Genomic DNA, 18,491 nt, shown 5'->3' on the forward strand with positions numbered 1-18,491 from the left:
CAATGAAAGGACAAATGTTCTTCAGTTTAAACAACACATAGTATGGGTTGTCATACAGCTAAGGAAGGGGAATACATTCTCATGGACACAGGTTCATTTGGAAGAATTAAAACAAGTATGGAGTACTACAGACAATAAGTGTCCTATTCATTTTAATGTCTTATAGAATTCATCATGAGAATTGTGATTTTGGGGATTTAATTTTGTATGCATCACTACTGTTATATTTGACTACTTTTAGCAGTTTTGATTGTACCTGTTTTTTGTTGTACTGGTTGTACAAAAGGCTATGTTTATGCTTGTATGTTTAAAAACATTTGAAGGATGTACGATTTCTTTTCCTGAATATGGATATATAACCCAATCTTTGAGTGTTGTTATTTTATTTTACTGCATTATGTGAATTGTATGTAAGTCTGTACTGTATTATTTATTGTGTTTATTATATTCATGTGGATCTTTCAAGTTGTCATATTGAGCGTCATGCAATGTCTGTTTTTGTCAGTTCTGCATAAGGAACATATAAGTGCTCTATTGGATATGTTGTATTCATATATGCTGAAAAAATGTCCACATACTTGAAATGTTCTGAATATCCTAATAGTTTGTGTTTTATGAGTAATTTATATATGTTATTGTCCTCAAGACACTGTAAAGATATTTCAGCTAATACAGCTGAAGTGGGGATGCACATATTTGAACTTTCAGTTCGTCTGGAGTACTGAATATATTAGAAGAAATAATTTTGTTCTAATATTGTGGGTATTACTTTCTCAGTTCTATGACTGAATCATGTGGTAGTTAATTCTACAACTGAATCATGTGAAAGTTCATGGGTGTGGAGAATGCTGGGCATTATGTTGACAACTTTGAGAGTTGGTACATTTCCATACATTATGGAAATGCTGAAAGAGAACATTTTGGTATTGTGATCAATACAAATATTGTATAAATCAGCTGTCAGGTGTATGATGTCTGTATATACTGTAGGTAGATGAGAGAAGTAAAATCAAGAGACAAGACTGATGGTAGTTATCCCTGTCATGTCTCCAGCTGGTTCACTCTGCTCTCCGGGAGAGCCAATGAAAACTTACAAAATGTCTTGCAGTTCTCTGTTTCCTATTTAAACCCAAGCTTTACATAAGCAGACTGCTCTGTTTGCTACCTGCTTCATGTTGGCTTATTCTCTGACCCTGAAGATAGAGGTGACATGTTTGTCTGAAACATCAGTTGACATTCAACAGACTACATGGCATTGATATCCCAGGAGATTCATTATCATCACTGTGAGAAACTCAAATCTTGTAAAGTTTAAACTGTTTACATGATAAGTTATACCTTCTGGGATACAACACCACTTAGTCCATTGAAAGTCAACCGACATTTTGGAGGAAAACGCCAGCTCCATCTTCATGGATGACGAATAAGCCAAGTGAGAAACCAGTGTGAAGGAAGTAGCAAGCACAGGAAATTTTGTTTTCTTTCCTTATATTTTTCTCTCTTATTTATTTTTTTATCACACCTGACTGTATACACAAATATCTATGTTTTAGCTAGTACCAAATACTGTGATGAACTTATGTCTTTATATAATATGACACGAGTACTGTATCTAACATACCATAATGCCATTATTGGATCTAACGCTCTCCCACATCATGCCAATGAGTTCCTCGCTGCTGCGGAAATTGTTAGTCTTCTTCTTTGCTGAACCAGCAACTGAGAAGCGACCTACACTGCCCCCTACCCTATGGATCGGTGCACACACACAGTTGATGATAACAGCCAGTGCAGCTCTCTGCACATCAGCATCAGTCACGATCTCACCCTCTGCCGCTCCCAGGATTATGTTCATTCCTACTGTCATGGCTTCATCAGGTAGATCCACTCGATCACACAGTAGCAACTGCACACGTGGCATCAAGCTGCACACAGCCAACACGTCCAGTGCACTGCGTACTGTTTCTGCCCTGCAATAATAATAAATGTAAACATACTGTGTTGCACAAGCTGACACATCTTGAAGCTTTCTAAGGTTCTGAAGGAAAAGACTTCCTTTTATTGAACTTTAATACTAAACTGCATGCCTGCTGCCCTCTAGTTCAGCTACATGCATGACTATTATAAGGCATTAAATGACCAATATCTGTGATCGAAGAATGACCATCACAGAGTTGGAGCAAGAAGTTGGTATCTCTCACGGATCCATTCATCAATTATCATCTTATAATCATAAGATGTCATCAATTATCCGGGATAATGGTGGGGATGGAAATCACGATTAACAGAAAACCCAGTTAAGACAAATTTTATTAAAAGTAGTATGTAATACTGTACCTTCATAATACTATACGCCTACCTGTATTTAAATTTATTCAACCTCATTTTTATGTCATCTCATGGCCTATTTAATACTATTTTTACATTACACTGAAGTATGAATTAGTTATTTCAATCACAGTCTTCAACAACATCCAACACTTTTTACGAATATTCACACTTAACACTTAAAAAAATTTAATATTGTCGTTTACTTTTTTGCGGCATTTTCCTTTTTCTGTTGAATACTTAATACAACACGCTTCCTTTTACACCCTGACATTTTGCTAACGCACTTGAAGATCGATACAAAGATACTAACTGGGGCAATGTATCTGTCCTTGAAACTTTCCACAAAACCTTGCATTCTTTCACCCCTACCCTAGAACATTGTGTTAGCATAACGGGACCAAAGAATGCAGAGCTCGGTTCACACTAGTGCGAAAAGTGTTACAACTCGCCATGTGAAACAAAAGTGAATGAATATTAAACAACATATAAGCCTCAAAAAAGCCTCAGTAGCACTGGTTAAGCCGCAAACCGATTAATCAGCCCCCGGATAATCGAGAGTTGACTGTAATAGTTTTTATTAATATATTTTGGGAACTTCTGGATTGCACCACGTATGCAGAATGTTTTGAAACATGTAGTCATAACTTTATAGAGCTATAGGAGACATAACTTGGACATTAAAATGTACATACAGTACCTCTGGGACCAAAGGGTTGCCAGATATGTGAAGCAAATGTCAACATTTTTTCACAGCTCCCTAGCTCACCCCAAACTTTACTGCAGACTGGTGAAATGTCTAATTCTCTATCGAGGAGTGTTAAAATTATATAGGAATAGATACATATTAAACTGAAAATGCAATTAAATACTGTAACGTGTTGGCAATCCAAAAGAGTAACTTCTATGGAAACGCTAGAATAGACCGTTGCATAGGAAACAACATTCGCTCTACTGTAGTTCTAACAGGAATCTCCACGGTTACGACGAATACGTGAAGCGTTCCCACAGAGACAACGCAATAACAATGGGTCATTGCGTAGGAAACGCGGAACCGACAAAGCAAAGTTTCCACCGCTATAACAGAGGGTTCGTTACATAGCAGCGACCAAGGTTATACAGCGGGGTTGAATGCATTCGACAGTCAGTCTTGGAATAGCCAGCTAAGAAGTCAGTCGTGATCGAGCCATCTTAGAAGAAAGTCCTAGAATAACCGCCAGAGAAGAGAGTCCAGTGTCGGCCGGAATATTGTAAGCAGTAATTGTAACACTGCAAGTGCAAATGTTTGTAAAGTGTGTGTAAGGCGAGCGAACAGAATAAATTCGCTATACTAAACAACGGCGTGAAGTTAGTTGTCACGTTCTGGGTGTGTAACGCGACAAATAACTTGATGCCGTTGTTTAGTATAGCGAATTTATTCTGTTCGCTCGCCTTACACACACTTTACAAACATTTGCACTTGCAGTGTTACAATTACTGCTTACAATATTCCGGCCGACACTGGACTCTCTTCTCTGGCGGTTATTCTAGGACTTTCTTCTAAGATGGCTCGATCACGACTGACTTCTTAGCTGGCTATTCCAAGACTGACTGTCGAATGCATTCAACCCCGCTGTATAACCTTGGTCGCTGCTATGTAACGAACCCTCTGTTATAGCGGTGGAAACTTTGCTTTGTCGGTTCCGCGTTTCCTACGCAATGACCCATTGTTATTGCGTTGTCTCTGTGGGAACGCTTCGCGTATTCATCGTAACCGTGGAGATTCCTGTTAGAACTACAGTAGAGCGAATGTTGTTTCCTATGCAACGGTCTATTCTAGCGTTTCCATAGAAGTTACTCTTTTGGATTGCCGACACGTTACAATACAAAGCTTTTAAAACTGTTTTTTCAACTTCAAAACACCTTTTAAAAATAGTTCTGGGAAGAACTAATTGCCTACCTTCCTTCATATGACACGGACCACATAGAATGGTGAATCCAGCAATTCTTCTATTGTTGCATATGTATTCATTGCTGCAGTAATGTTTTTACTGAGCCACTGACTAGCAATGACAGGGGATACATATACAGACACACCGACTGATGGGAAGCATTCGTGAAGTAGCCCTTGAGACGGGCTCAGGTGCCATGATGTACATATCAAGTTTCATAAAGACTGGTTCAGGCATTCAGAACTTAACAGTAGGGGAGACACACAGACAGCATGGAGATCACATAAGCCTAATTTCATTTTTTCAAAATAAGGCAAGTAGACTAAAAATTTCTTTGGTATTTCATTTCAAAGGGCCTTTGTTCAAGAAAATAGAATGATTTATTTTCTCTGGTAATAACGACTCTTGAAACCAGCAAAATTCTGCTACGGACTGGTGGCTGAGAAACGCTTCCCTCAACCACTTACATCATTTGTTCAAAAGGATTGCCTTGCACTCTGAATATATTTGAAATGGTCAAATGACTAACAGCATCAGAGAAATCATGGCAGATGTTTTCAAGCAATTTCTGGATGCATTTACGAGGTTACCGCTTTTTTTAATTTCTGTTGCACAAACCTCCCACCCATATACATTCTCGGCAGTGCTTAATTAGTTAAGCAGAGGGACAACTTTACCTTTACCTTACAGTGTAATAAACAATACTATTTTAAATCACATTAACAAATTTCACACTTCTAACATCATATGTCGCAATATTTATGTGTTGCATCCTGTTGAGTTATGTACATAAAAATTTTTATTTCATATTTCAGTTACTTTCACACGACATGGTATCAAAGCAATGAACATGTCCACAACCCACAAGGCCTCAAAGTGAACTGACATCGGTTTTCTCTTAAATTAACTTCTACAGTCTGGGAACAGTGGTTTTAAATCTCCCAGCACCATACAGTGGCGGCGACATTTTCATTTAAGAGCAACAGTTTATTGTCTGGGGTTAGGGGGTTTTTAACTCTTATGCTACTAAATAAGTGGCAGCCATAATTAAATTCAAGGGTAACTGTATCAGTATTGAAATAGTGCAACAATCAGTCAGTTGGACTGCCTATGCACTGACCCCAAAAATGTGACACAGGGCCAGTAAGGGCTAATGGAGCACGTGGACTAAGTGCAGTGATATTTATGAATCTTAAAGAAACAAATGCTCTATAATAAATAAATAAGATCATACATGGGCAAAGCACAGGTAAAACTAAACTTACCGACCAGCATAATTCCATTCATAGGCAAATGCTATTATCTGCAATAATAAAGTGATGCCACCAAGCCTTATGAGCTGATCCACAGGCTCCCAGTGGGACTGGAATGGCATCAGATCCAGTAGTTGTCGAACCTGCTCCTGAACCTCTTCTGGGCTTGATTTGATCTGAAAATAGAAATTCAAAACTAAACAGTACCACATGCAGGAAAAAACACTGACAACTGACCACCAAAAGCCAATATGACTGGAATAGGTGGTCAAAATGAAATTAATACAGATATACAGCCATACTCCTTGCTGTAGGAGATGAGGGGGATGTAAAATAAATATTATGATTGATCACATAATTCTCACATTTCTTTATTCACAAATTTATATGTGAAAACTTAACAACTTTATTCCCTGAAGCATCTTCCTAGCAATGCCTGTATCACTAAAGATGTTTACAAAACTCACAGTACATACTGTCATATGTATGAGTGACTATAGATGAGGTTTGGATTGGTAATTGAATTTACTGACCACTTACAGATCGTAACTACAAGTAACAATAGCAACAAATTAACAAAAATAAACTCCGTGGTTTTAGTCCACAATCGAACTATACCAACTGAGCGACCACCGCTTGTCAGTGAAGTTAGTGCCAACTTTAGCGGATAGAGGATGCTGCGCGGTCAGCTCAATGAATCCCCACAGCCATTAATTTTGCTTTTCTAGACGGGAGGCGCTATTTCCTTCAAATAGCTCCTCAATTATCATCATGAGGCTGAGTGGACCCCATTCCAGAGCCACTGCTTCTCAGAAAATCTGGTAGCGCTGGGAATCGAACCCAGACCTCTAGATCTGTAGTCAAGAACTCTAACCACTTGACCACAGAGGTGGTCACATGTAACAATAACATTATCACTAATTCACACTTCTGCAGTTCACTACAGCATGCATTAAGTACTCACAGTCTGCAGTGTCTTCATGAGTTGTCTGGTAATGGCTTCCAACAGTGGAAGTTCTCCTTACTCTGGGTTTCCAATCTATCCCTGTCTCTCAACTACCAGCTTCTAACAGCAAGGACTCACAAGGACTGAACTGCAGTTCTCTGACTAGCTAATTCAATAACCAACTTTTCACTTCCCTGCACTGCACTAACTGTCCTGCTTATAATATTTCAGCACAGACCGCAAAGAAGAAAACCATCCCTATGTTGCTGTTCAATTATTGCTTATTACGAATCTGTTGCCTAGCAGTGGGCATTGTTTACAGAGTCTTGACTTAGCAGTAGGTCTGCATGCTACAATATCAATACTGGTTGGAAATTTCTCTACCAAACATCCTCATAACATGTGTAAATATCACAGAAGGCCAAGTTGCAATTTCATGAAATGCTAGGAAGACTTAATATAGTGTATCATGCATTTATGTGTTCTTGGAAAAACTACCACGACCACTACCATTATACAACTTACATGTTTGTGGATGTGAATGTTACTTTTTACAATATAATTTTACAGGTTAGACTAAGGTTAGGAAAATTACAGTTGCATAACATTAAGAAATAGTGAGTTGTATGAGGAAAATATATGATTCCATTCTTCTTCATGAATTTTACAGCCATCATTTTGAATCCAGCTGTGTAACTGTTACATTTACTCATGTCTGATACAATTTCAAACTGCTGCTTATGATTGTAAAGTACACATAAGACAGTACAAATTTCTTGACTGTTCTGCATACAATAGGGCACACAACATGTAACATGTTTGCTAACACAGCCCTATTGATATCAATGGATTATTCTCATAGCTCCACCTTCTCTTCACATTTTCATTTTCCTAGAAGTGCTGCCTGCATTTAAATAGTGGGAATCAGTTCCTCTCAACAAAAGGAACAGAGAAAATACAAAAGGCAAAAATGTGCCAATGCTTCCAACAGTAGCAGATACTCCTCGTAAAAAAGGCGAATGTTTAGAAGCACCTGTGACAGTACTGTGATGTCTTGCATCACCAGTGCACTTTTCTTGTCCTCAAGCTATTTATGATTACTGAAACCACATGCTGATGGAGATGAGCCTTTTCTCAGATGCTAGGCTACATTCAAGGTTTTGAACAGAAAGTCAAGAGTAAATTAGCTAGTACCTCAACAACTTATATGCCTCAATGTTTATCAAGCAGGCATACTCAACTACTTGCTGTATAGGACACTAATCATTCTGCCAATGCCACAAACCTCATTGGCAAGATTCATGTGAGCAGAAGTAATAGACATAGAAGAATTATGCCAGACAGTAAATGCTGGCTAGAGATTTGAGGAGGGTAGAAAATCTGATCAGCGGCTTGTTACAAACAGCACCTGGCAATGAGAATATTACTCGCATTGTATTGTTACTGAGAGATTGTGGGTGCATAAAAATCTCACAGGTTATATAAAGAAAAATATATGTGCAAAATATCTTGTTTCTGCATTATCCAGATATAATTTTAAGCATATTCACAACTTTGTGGATCATTCATTAAGTTTGTTTAGTCCATCTGTCTGTATACCTGAAACTCAAGCACCACTGTATAAATGATCATGGAACTCACTACAAGTGAATTTTATAAACAACACTCCTAAATTTTCAATTGTCAAGTCAGACAGGCTGATTGTAATGAATACTTGATGCCAATACTTACATGTGTTTCAGTGTTTTTCTCAAGGATAACTCACTAAATACTTACAGGGACAAAAAATGTCTCAATAAAACTTTTAGAGAAAACTGAAACACACTTTCCTGAAAGCCTTCTGGCTCTAGACACAAATAAGCCAGAACACACATCATGCATACATTTCCAAATGTTCCTATCCAATGGGTACCAGGGCACTTTCCATGGTGGTAAAGTGGCAGGAGCGTGAAGCTGACCACTCACCTCTATCTAGTGCCAAGGTCAAGAATGGTGGAGCTATACCTCTACTCATCCATGTCTTCATGGTACAGTGCTTGACTAATTAAGAACTGGGACAACTTACCTTCTATGTTCAAAAATCATCAGAGCCTCCCATCTTCTATTATCCATACTTTTCAACTGTTGATCTGTTCTTTCCTTTCATTAACATTTATAATCATAAGTATACTCTACATACACTTTATGACCCAGTATAAAATAAGAGATGAATACAGAATTGAATACACCATTTTCATAGAATGATGATGAAAAAATATTGAAAGATATTTAACAGTACAAATCATGCATATGTCAAGACTAAGGAAGACTGCAGAACAGACAGGCTGGGTACATGAAGTCAGAGCTAGCTGAATTCCCAATACCATGCAGTGAAGATGTCTGTTAATAAAATGTGGCTTTGTTTATGCATCGTAACTTTCCACATCTAAAATAATGCTCTGTGCTTACCTTAGCCGGAGGAAGCACTGGTTCCAATTGGCCACCTGTCTCCCGTAACTGTGTGCGTCTTAAGTTCTCAGCTTTGATACAGAGATGTGCCTCTAGGTACCGCTTCAGTGCGACGCATACATGACGTACAATCTGACGAGCAGCACATTCTTCATCATCATTTAATGCTGCTTCATCCTCCACTGACAGGATAGGTAAAGTGCTAACCTGGAAACCATATCATGCAAAATTTAATCTGGTTTCTTCCACCAATTTTAATGATGAAACACACTATATTTAAGAACAATTTCTATAAAGAGATTGCAATAGCTGTCTTCTTCCTGTTATCTGTAGGCTATTAAAACATTTGAAATACATACAATTTTTATAAGCAGAAGATTTTTTGGGGAATAATAAGAAGTTTGGAAGATAATATGCAGTAAACATTGTAAGGTATGAGTCCCCATTCTATGTGTGATTTATTTTAAGCAAAGAAAATGAACATATGATGTGCCTCTGTTTTATACCTGAAAGTATCTAAAGCAGCCATGTCAAACATGCGGTCCCCATAGTCACAAAGTGCAGCCCCTCAACTTTTAGAGCTAATTGATATTAAAATCAATATTAAAATTTTAGTAGAAATATTTTTTGTAAAGACAATTTTCAAACAGACCAGAAGACAAGAAGATTCACACAGACATAAATTAGCAGGCTGCAGGAAATTCGATGTTTTGCTATTTCTAACATAATTTCTTGTGTAATCTCTCTTTTTACATATTGAAAAGCTGTTTGATACTTGTCAAAAATGGCATTCTCTTGCTTTTTAAAACTGTAAGATATGTGACTCTAGGTAATTATATCGAAATTATTCCTAAATAATAAATAGAATTAAATTTCCTTGTATCAAAATCTAATGTATATTTCTATTTTGAAGTGCGGCCCTGGACTATTATTTGTAGGGCCGAGGTGGCCCTCTGTACAAGTTGAGTTTGACATGCCTGATCTAAAGGATGCCAATGAAATTTGATGTCACAGTTCTACACTAAAAGATGTTGTGCCAATCACATGTATCAGCACATATACTAGAATTTTACATTTCTATGAAAACAATTTCAGTTAAAAAAAAAATGCACAGGGTCTTTACAAAATTTGGGAATATCCACATACTCCAGCTTAGCACAGCTCCTTCTTTTAAAGATTCATATGAAAAACAAAGTAAAATTAAGAAGCATTAAAAACAGAAATGTGCAAAATTCTTTGAATCCAGACATTAAAATGACCTCAGAAAGTGATTAAAATCATGTTTCCATACCATTAATTCAATATTTAATATTAAACACATTGTTCTCTTAACAATGGTATGTCATATACAGCAGAAGGCAATAAATTTATGTGGGTTACAAGGAAAGGTGACAAAGAACAGAAATACAACTTTATCTTTCCATCACAACACAACAACTAAGGAGTACCAAAGTCAATACTCAGCTATGCCCCACTACATGTTTCGGCCGTTAATGGCTATCATCAGGTGAATACAAATCAACAAACATATACTATTGAACTGTGGTAATATTAGATACAATGCCAAAAATAGTTAATTCTTTTGTGTAAAAATACAATGGTCATTTATATATAAAACTGAAGGTTATAATATAAAACAAGATTAAAATTGATGTTTTATAACATCTGATCAGTCGTATGTTTACCTTATACGTTCCGTGGACAAAATAAAAATATAAGATGGTATTGGAGGCTCATGACGTTGCAAGTTAATTAATAGAGTAGAAGTTGTTGTTGTTTACTCCTCATACAATACGGACATTTTCTTTTGTATGATGAGGCACTTCTACTCTATTAATTAACTTGCAATGTCATGAGCCTCCAGTACTATCTTATATTTTTATTTTGTCCACAGAACGTATAAGGTAAACATACGACTGATCAGATGTTATAAAACATCAATTTTAATCTTGTTTTATATCATAACCTTCAGTTTTATATATAAGTGACCATTGTATTTTTACACAGAAGAATTAACTTTTTTGTCATTGTATCTAATTTTACCACAGTTCAAAAGTATATGTTTATTGATTTGTATTCACCTGTTGATGGCTGTTAACGGCCAAAACATGTAGCGGGGCATAGCTGAGTACTGACTTTGATACTCCTTAGTTGTTGTGTTGTGATGGAAAAATAAAGTTGTATATTATAACACAACAGGATGCATGAAATGAAGAAAATAACAGAAATATGTTCTATGTTAATTTTTAGATTTTTCCAAGCACTATACCACATTTTGTAAAAATAATAATATGAGGTTTGCTTAAGGTGTACTGAGTAATGTTAATTTGTAAAATCTGTATTATGACATTTCTGCCACACACACACACGTTTTCTGGTAACTGAGGAATTTGTCTTTGCCTCAAGAAAAATGCAATAAAGGTTACTAGTTTCATCCTAAGAACCACAGAATTCCTCAGATTTTTATTATGAACAAATATGAAAACAAAAGAAATAAACTTACTACATTATAAAGTTTCCTAAGACCATCTTGGGCATCAAATTCAACTAAGATTGCTCGAAACTGGAAGGAAAGTCCAAAGAACATTGTTGCATGACACCGTCCAGAATCATGGGAACACTCCAGCAGCCAAAGTGAATACCTGTAAAGAAGTTTATACATGTTCTACATATGCTACAATCAATATATAGCACAATATTTAGGACAAATTTTAGCACTCATGACATTTATATTAGTGAACAAGGAGTTCTAGGAATAACTAATCACCTATGTTGCTTTGATAAGACACAGACTGCTCTTGGGTTCAACAGTTCTTCTACTGTTGTGCGTTTATTTACTGACACAGGAATATATTTACCAAGCTGTTGCCTAACATCGATAAGGGTGATATACAAATACAAAGACATCAAAGTGATCTCATAAGCCCACTTTTATTTTTTTTTAAATAGGCAAAATAGGCTAAAAAGGTTATAGTATATTGAAAAGTACAGAATTATGAACTAAATGTTAATACATACTTGAAGAACATCTGGCACAGTGGGAATCTACAGTTGATTCTAGAAACTTTCAGATGCCCCTAGTTGCTGATTACAGCTTCCCATAAGGATATGTGTTGTGTTTCAGTTATATATACCAACGATGCTTTGCAACAATTTAGAGCAGACTGCATGTTCTAACCCTTCTGCAACTTTCTGTTATTATTTTATTACTTTCTGCTCAGGTCTGCCACTACCAAACAAGGGCCGCTGCTTTCTATTATAAAGATATACCTCCCTGTTCAGTGCCCAGCAGCAGGACGAGTAAACTCCCGGTCTGTAGTCTGTTACAGGTTTTACCTTCACACATTAGATAGGTACTGCATTTACCTCAATATAAGTAACATCTCTGAAAAATTTATATGTTCATGAAAGATACATACTTGTATCAGACATTTTTCTTTTTCACAAAGGCTGTATATGTTTGTGCCGTCCTTGTAGGAGCCCTTAATTTTTTTTGTGTGCAGAAATGGCACACTTTGACCAGTGTTTCAGTTTCCTCTTGCACTGGATATTTACTTGGGAAATTACAAATTTTTGTGTCACTGTGCAATTGGTAGTTTCTTCCACAAGCTTCATGTCATAGCTGCAACACACCCCTTTTGATATCTGTGATACTACAGAACCTCTCTATTCAATATGGTCACCCATGATTTATACCATGGTATTCTACTTTCTTGCTATTACATAAATAAGGGGGGGGGGCATATTATGTACACACATGCAAGCTTGTCCTTCAGACTGCTGCCGATGCTATGGGGCTACATTACAGCCACAGATCAATGGTGTACCTTAGTGCTGGTTTCACCTACCGATAAACACTTCACTGACCTTGAATTTAAACACACAGTACTACTGATAGAATAAAAATATTGACTCCATTGCAGTAAGTATTCAAACATAAGATAACCCATGTTTTTTCAGATGTCCAAATATCAAAAAGTATGTCATACTGAGATACATGTGGTATCTGGATTATCTGTCATCTTTAATTAGAGGTACTACACCCTCCTTCCACTATCACTGATAATCGAGAGTTTACTGTAGTGTGATAATATTTTAAAAAGTTGTATTAACACTTTGCGGACCGCGCACTCATTAATACGTTTTTCGCTTTTAAACGTGACGGACCGGTCATGTATTAATATGTTTTTAGAACACAGTAAGTTGCAACACACTATACACCGCTTTGGTGCCACCTACATTGCACGCAACCGCTTGCAGATGTGTGATAAGACTCTTGAATGTTTAGTTAGCAGTCAGTAACTTGACCTTGCTGTTTACTTAACCGACTATAAAGGAAAATGCTTTGCCTTCTTCAAGCTGTGTGTATCAGCTGGTGGCTAGTGGGGAGAATGGATCAAGGACAAATTCTCCTCCAATGACCTAGCTGACCTGCCTTGTGAGACGCGTACTAATGGATTGTCATTCAGACAGCGACAGTGATGGGGGACAACAAAGGATTGTGGCCACAGACAGTAAAAGTGACAGTAGCTCCGACGATAATGAGGGTAATAACATTGCGTGTAGTAACATTGCAGGGACAGCAAAAAATCTAAAAAAAAAATCTAAACCCTGGTTCAAAATTGAAATACAAAGCATTTCTGATGAATGAGGCAAAAGCCTGGGCTACAGACCAGATGGTGGCAGCAGAACCAGTGTCACACAAAGATTTAGTATGACTGGGCCCTTCAACTCCCACCCCACAAGGGCCTCATGTGGACTCCCCTGGCGACTCTCGAGTGATATGGGGAATAATACCCTCGTGAAAATTGTGAAGAGTGAACACCCTCATGAAAATTATGAGGAGTGAACATTCCAAGGGGAAGAATCCTTCTAGGCAATGCCGTGTTTGCACAGTTCACAAAAAAAAAGTATGTCTACATTTGCAAGTTCTGTGTAATGCCACTTCACAAAGGGGAATGTTTCCAGAAATATCACACCCTCAAGCACTTCTAGGAGCATTAGTAAGTGTTCTCCAAAAATTTTAGTTCAAAAAATTAATTAGGAGATTTTATATTAATTTTTAAAGTGAAACTATAAGTTAGAGTGGTATGTTTAAAAATGCCGGTCCCCAGGGTGATTTAAATATTTAAATCGCTGGTCCGTGAAGTGTTAAAATTAGACAGGGTCTGGATATTTATTGTTAAAAAAAATAGGAAAATTTATTTTGTGAGGCCCTACTTGTTTCCACTCATAAAATATACATATATATGTAGCTCTTAAAATGTGTGTACAAATCGCACTGAATCATATAATTACTGCACTCAATTTTTTCACTCTGCTTATTTTGTGGACAAAATAAGTTATATCTTCCCAAACAGATACTTTCATTACACTAAACAGTAAGACACATTATGTTCCTATACTGTAAACATCACTGCTACATCAACTTACTTAACTAAATCAGTTATGATGTGGTGCGAGAGTTGGCATACTCGTTCCATTGCATCTTCACAATAAGCAAGGTAGTAGAGACAGATAGACACACCAGTGGCAGCTACACTTGGCCTAGGAACTTTCAACAGTGTCTGAAAACAATGAGCATAAACAATATAGGTTCCTGCCAATATATAAGATTCAATTAGCTGGGACAAATTTTGGTACTGCAATTTTTCTCATAATGTGAAAGTCTCTGCTATTTTGTATGTTTATAAGACACTTATCTTCATTTCTTTCTTTGCATTTTAAACATCAGCAGATAGAAAAACAGTGTCACAAGAAACAACCTGAGACACAGACCACTGCAAATAATGTTACCAATACAAACAATCACTGTGCTAAACATGACAAAGCTGTTACCTTGTGTGAGTAACTACATACTGTAGGAAAGAAAGTAAACAATTTCTAAATGATATAAGAAATATACAGGAAAGAAGTATGTAAAAATTACTAAGTTTGAGAGTGCATTTATTAATGATGGACCAGGCATAAAAAAGGATTTATCGATTTATTGCACTCTGCAGTGAAATATGAAATGCAGCCATGCAGCAATAAAAAAAAATACAATTTAAATATATCTGATTGTATAGAGGGTATTTAAATTCCCATAACACTACTCCAGATGTTACCATAGTTGTTGTGCCGTTCAATATAGGGTAAAGATTTGGTAACGCCATTAGCTGTTTTTGATACAGAAACTTATAGCACTTACCTCACTGACACAATTATGATATTAAAATAATGATTATGTAATGTAGACAGCAACATCAAATCAAGACTTTCTGAACTGTCCAAACATGAAAATTGGACTGAAAAAAAGGAAGCACAGAAAAACAATTCCAGGCCATCATTTACTTAAATTGTCTCTCAAACCAATCCTGAATTTGACACTTTCCACAATTCAGAAAAATGATGAACATTTTTGTTTAATTCATCTTTAGAAGTAGATATAAGTGACATCTGTTACTGAGGTTGGGGAAGCGAAGACCTTTAATGTAAAATTCAAAGAGAAGATAAATATAAGTTTGTATAAAATGATATTTCATTTCCAGTTTTAAATCATAACTTCATTTGGGTGATTCTTAGGGAAATTTCTGACTGATATTGGAAATAATGTATTGTCAAGACAGTAAAAGTGACTGAGGTAATCCAGATACCTCAGCAGTGCTTGGTTCCATGATAATCCTTATATGAAATAACATGAACTGATACACATGCAGTTAAAGAATATAAAGGGGTAAATAATGTTCAGCTACAGTACTGACAGTAAAGCAATTCTTGCACTGAATTAAGCCTCACACCATGAATATGTGCAAGGGAGTGGAAGTATAACTTCTTGAACTTGGCACTCGACAGAGCTTAGCTGTCAACTTGATGCCCTGGCTACTTTACTAGAAGGAAAGGACCCTATAGTGCCCAATGGATAGGAGGCAGTAGTGAAGTATGCATGAGTAAGAAAATGATGCATACTTTTAATGCTGAGAGGATAACATAAATAGAATTTTACTGCTAGGACACAGTAGTAAAATTACATTCACAATAAAGAGGTATGTTACTAAACACACTAGCTAAAAATAACTTTCTAGTCTTATATATAATTAATCTGACTTACTTGTAATCCTTTCATATTAATGAATTCTATTGAGAATTTCTTGTGGCAGAGCAGAGCTGCTAAATACTTCAGTGCTTCAAAGGCAAGGCGTGAATCTTTTGATTCCCTCAGATCTGTGTATTTGAGTATCAACTCAAGGGCATTGTGTTCAAACACATGGCCCAAAAACTGTAACAAGAATGAAAAGGCGTATGACGAAAGGGAGGAAAGTATGATGTTAATTACTTCAAAGGTGAGCCTTCTCCCTTTAGATGTCAACATAAAAATTGTTGAATTTGAGGTTCTCACAGCAGTGACTACAGAGAGTTCTATCTCCTGGGATATAATATCATGTAGTCTGGTAAAAGTCAACCAACATTTAGGAGGAACAGGTCACCTCTATCTTCAGTGGATGGGGACACGTTCCTCTGAAAAGCAGGTCAAATTTCAAGAGACTACATGGCATTATATCCCAAAAGACAGGACTCTTTATAAAAATCATTCATTTTACAAGAATAAACTGCACATTATGCCAAACATTTACTTAAAACTTTCACTCCTGTATTCACAACTAGTCGCTGACCAGTGCTTTGTCCATACTTTCACATTTGAACTCACCATTACAAAGACAAATATTTTTTTCAGAACCTACTTCAAGCATGCGGTTCCTTCCTGTCACCAGATGCGAGATCCCTTGGATGGATATAAATCACTTTCCATTTATTTAAATACAGTGAAATACTGAAAACTGTTACTGTACTAAGAAAAATAGCCACATTGGAAGGTTTGCCAGCAGCAGAGTTGATGGGAGTTAAAGCATTAGTATCATGGCAGATGTTGAAAGGGAATCTTTACATGACATGACTTGACCATATGAGCTCCATCTTTGGCAACTTGATGTACCATGTGAAGCTGAAGCTGCATTTCAAAGCAGAAGAAGTTATAAAAGACAAATCTCTACCCCAAAACTTTGTAGGATCATTTACCTCTGTATGTAATGAAATGGAAACTTCTGCATCAGAATAGATGGTCCTATGATAAATTTAAAACAGGCGTTTTGTGTACACAGAATTGTGGCTGACAAAATGTATTTTTTATTCCTCATATCAGTGTTCAGTACTTTCATAATTCATCTAGTTATCTCCTAACACTACCCTGATGTTAGAAAATTCTGAAAAACAAAGTACATGTTTATTTACCTCCTGGTATTCCCCCATTGGAGTGAGGTACCTCAGAATTAGTACCTGCCTTGTTGCCAGTGTTGGAGGATATATCTGGATATTCCCTATAACATAACTCTCCATTTCTGCCCATGAAGAATTACTGCACTCACTGAGAGCTACAATGCCACCTCCTGCAAAACAGTAAAATATTACCTTCAATTAGGTGCACTTACACAAACAAAATGTGATGATTTTCCTATGTTGTACAGCAATGAACTCACCATTTTAATTACAGAAAGACAAACATAGTATGACGCATTGCGCTATGGAGGACATACCTTCCTCCCTCCCAGCGGTGACGTGGTGGCATCAGAGCGCTGCCACTGCTCCGGTAACAGGCAGTCAACACTTCCCCCCCCCCCCCGCCAGTAGACGTAACAGTGCTAGTCAACTCTTTGCCCCCCTTCTGCCCATGGTGACGCCTTGCTAGGCAAGCGGTAAACATGACGTCACGCGACAGGCGAGCCGTGCAACGATTGTTGCTAGGAAATCGGTAACCACAACGGTACTAAACAGTGGTACATATTACATAACTGTTTTCTGTGTTGTCCGTACCGAGGCTAAATAAGAAGTCAGCTGTAGTTAGCAGTTGCAGTGAGTTAGTGTGTGATCAGAAGTGGTACAGTTAAAATGTAGCCACCGCCAGAGACAGTTGAATTGGAACAGTGGCACAGCAGAAGAAAACCAGCAGGAAGGTGTCTCGCCGTGCGACAGTGGCATGGCTCAAGAGGAACATCTTCAGGAACACCACCCAGAAAAACTGTGGACCCCACAAGATTGGAATTCGCCAGCAAGGGAACGACCTGCCATGCGAAAGTGGAACTGTAAAAGAAAAACTTCATTGGGAGAAACCGTACCAGGGCCAAGATTCAGCGAGCAACCCAGAGAGTAGGGCCGCTCCAGAAGAATTTACGGACGCACCATGAAGGAACAAAGGATCAACATGGCGTGGGGCCACTACATGGGACGAAGAAGAGGACAACCACAGACGGCATCCAAAGTGGAGCCCGAGAGCGCGAGCTCTTCTGGGAAGTGAAGGAACACTAAGGACAATCTTATATGAGACCTATGGTCTGAAAAACACTAAATGAATGCCAAAGACTTACAGCAGGACGCGGAGAATCGTGGATTGGACTTTGTGGAGGGGATGACCCCCTCCAAAACGGAAAAAGAGACTTCAAGCAGAGGAGGAACCAGTAATGTAGAAGTACCATCCTCCCAAGCAAGAATGAATGTGTGACGGATGAATGTGATACAACTGGATCTTCTGGCAAGTTGAAAGGAAACCGCTCG

At 37.4% G+C, this 18,491-nt stretch overlaps 1 protein-coding gene across 1 annotated transcript in view; it reads right to left on the minus strand.

The window, feature by feature from the left end:
• The window catches only part of LOC111868222 (protein mahjong), a 70,572-nt gene that overhangs the window by 25,551 nt on the left and 26,530 nt on the right, over positions 1-18,491 (minus strand). Inside the window, exons 9-15 of the mRNA XM_023858673.2 lie at positions 17,175-17,329; positions 15,997-16,164; positions 14,340-14,473; positions 11,410-11,548; positions 8,907-9,113; positions 5,525-5,688; positions 1,622-1,970 (exon numbers count right to left, since the gene is read on the minus strand). Coding sequence (XP_023714441.1) covers positions 1,622-1,970; positions 5,525-5,688; positions 8,907-9,113; positions 11,410-11,548; positions 14,340-14,473; positions 15,997-16,164; positions 17,175-17,329 — 1,316 coding nt within the window. The remainder of the gene's footprint in view (positions 1-1,621; positions 1,971-5,524; positions 5,689-8,906; positions 9,114-11,409; positions 11,549-14,339; positions 14,474-15,996; positions 16,165-17,174; positions 17,330-18,491) is intronic.

This window comes from Cryptotermes secundus, unplaced genomic scaffold, assembly GCF_002891405.2.
Source record: "Cryptotermes secundus unplaced genomic scaffold, Csec_1.0 scaffold232, whole genome shotgun sequence".
Classification (NCBI taxonomy): Eukaryota; Metazoa; Arthropoda; class Insecta; order Blattodea; family Kalotermitidae; genus Cryptotermes; species Cryptotermes secundus.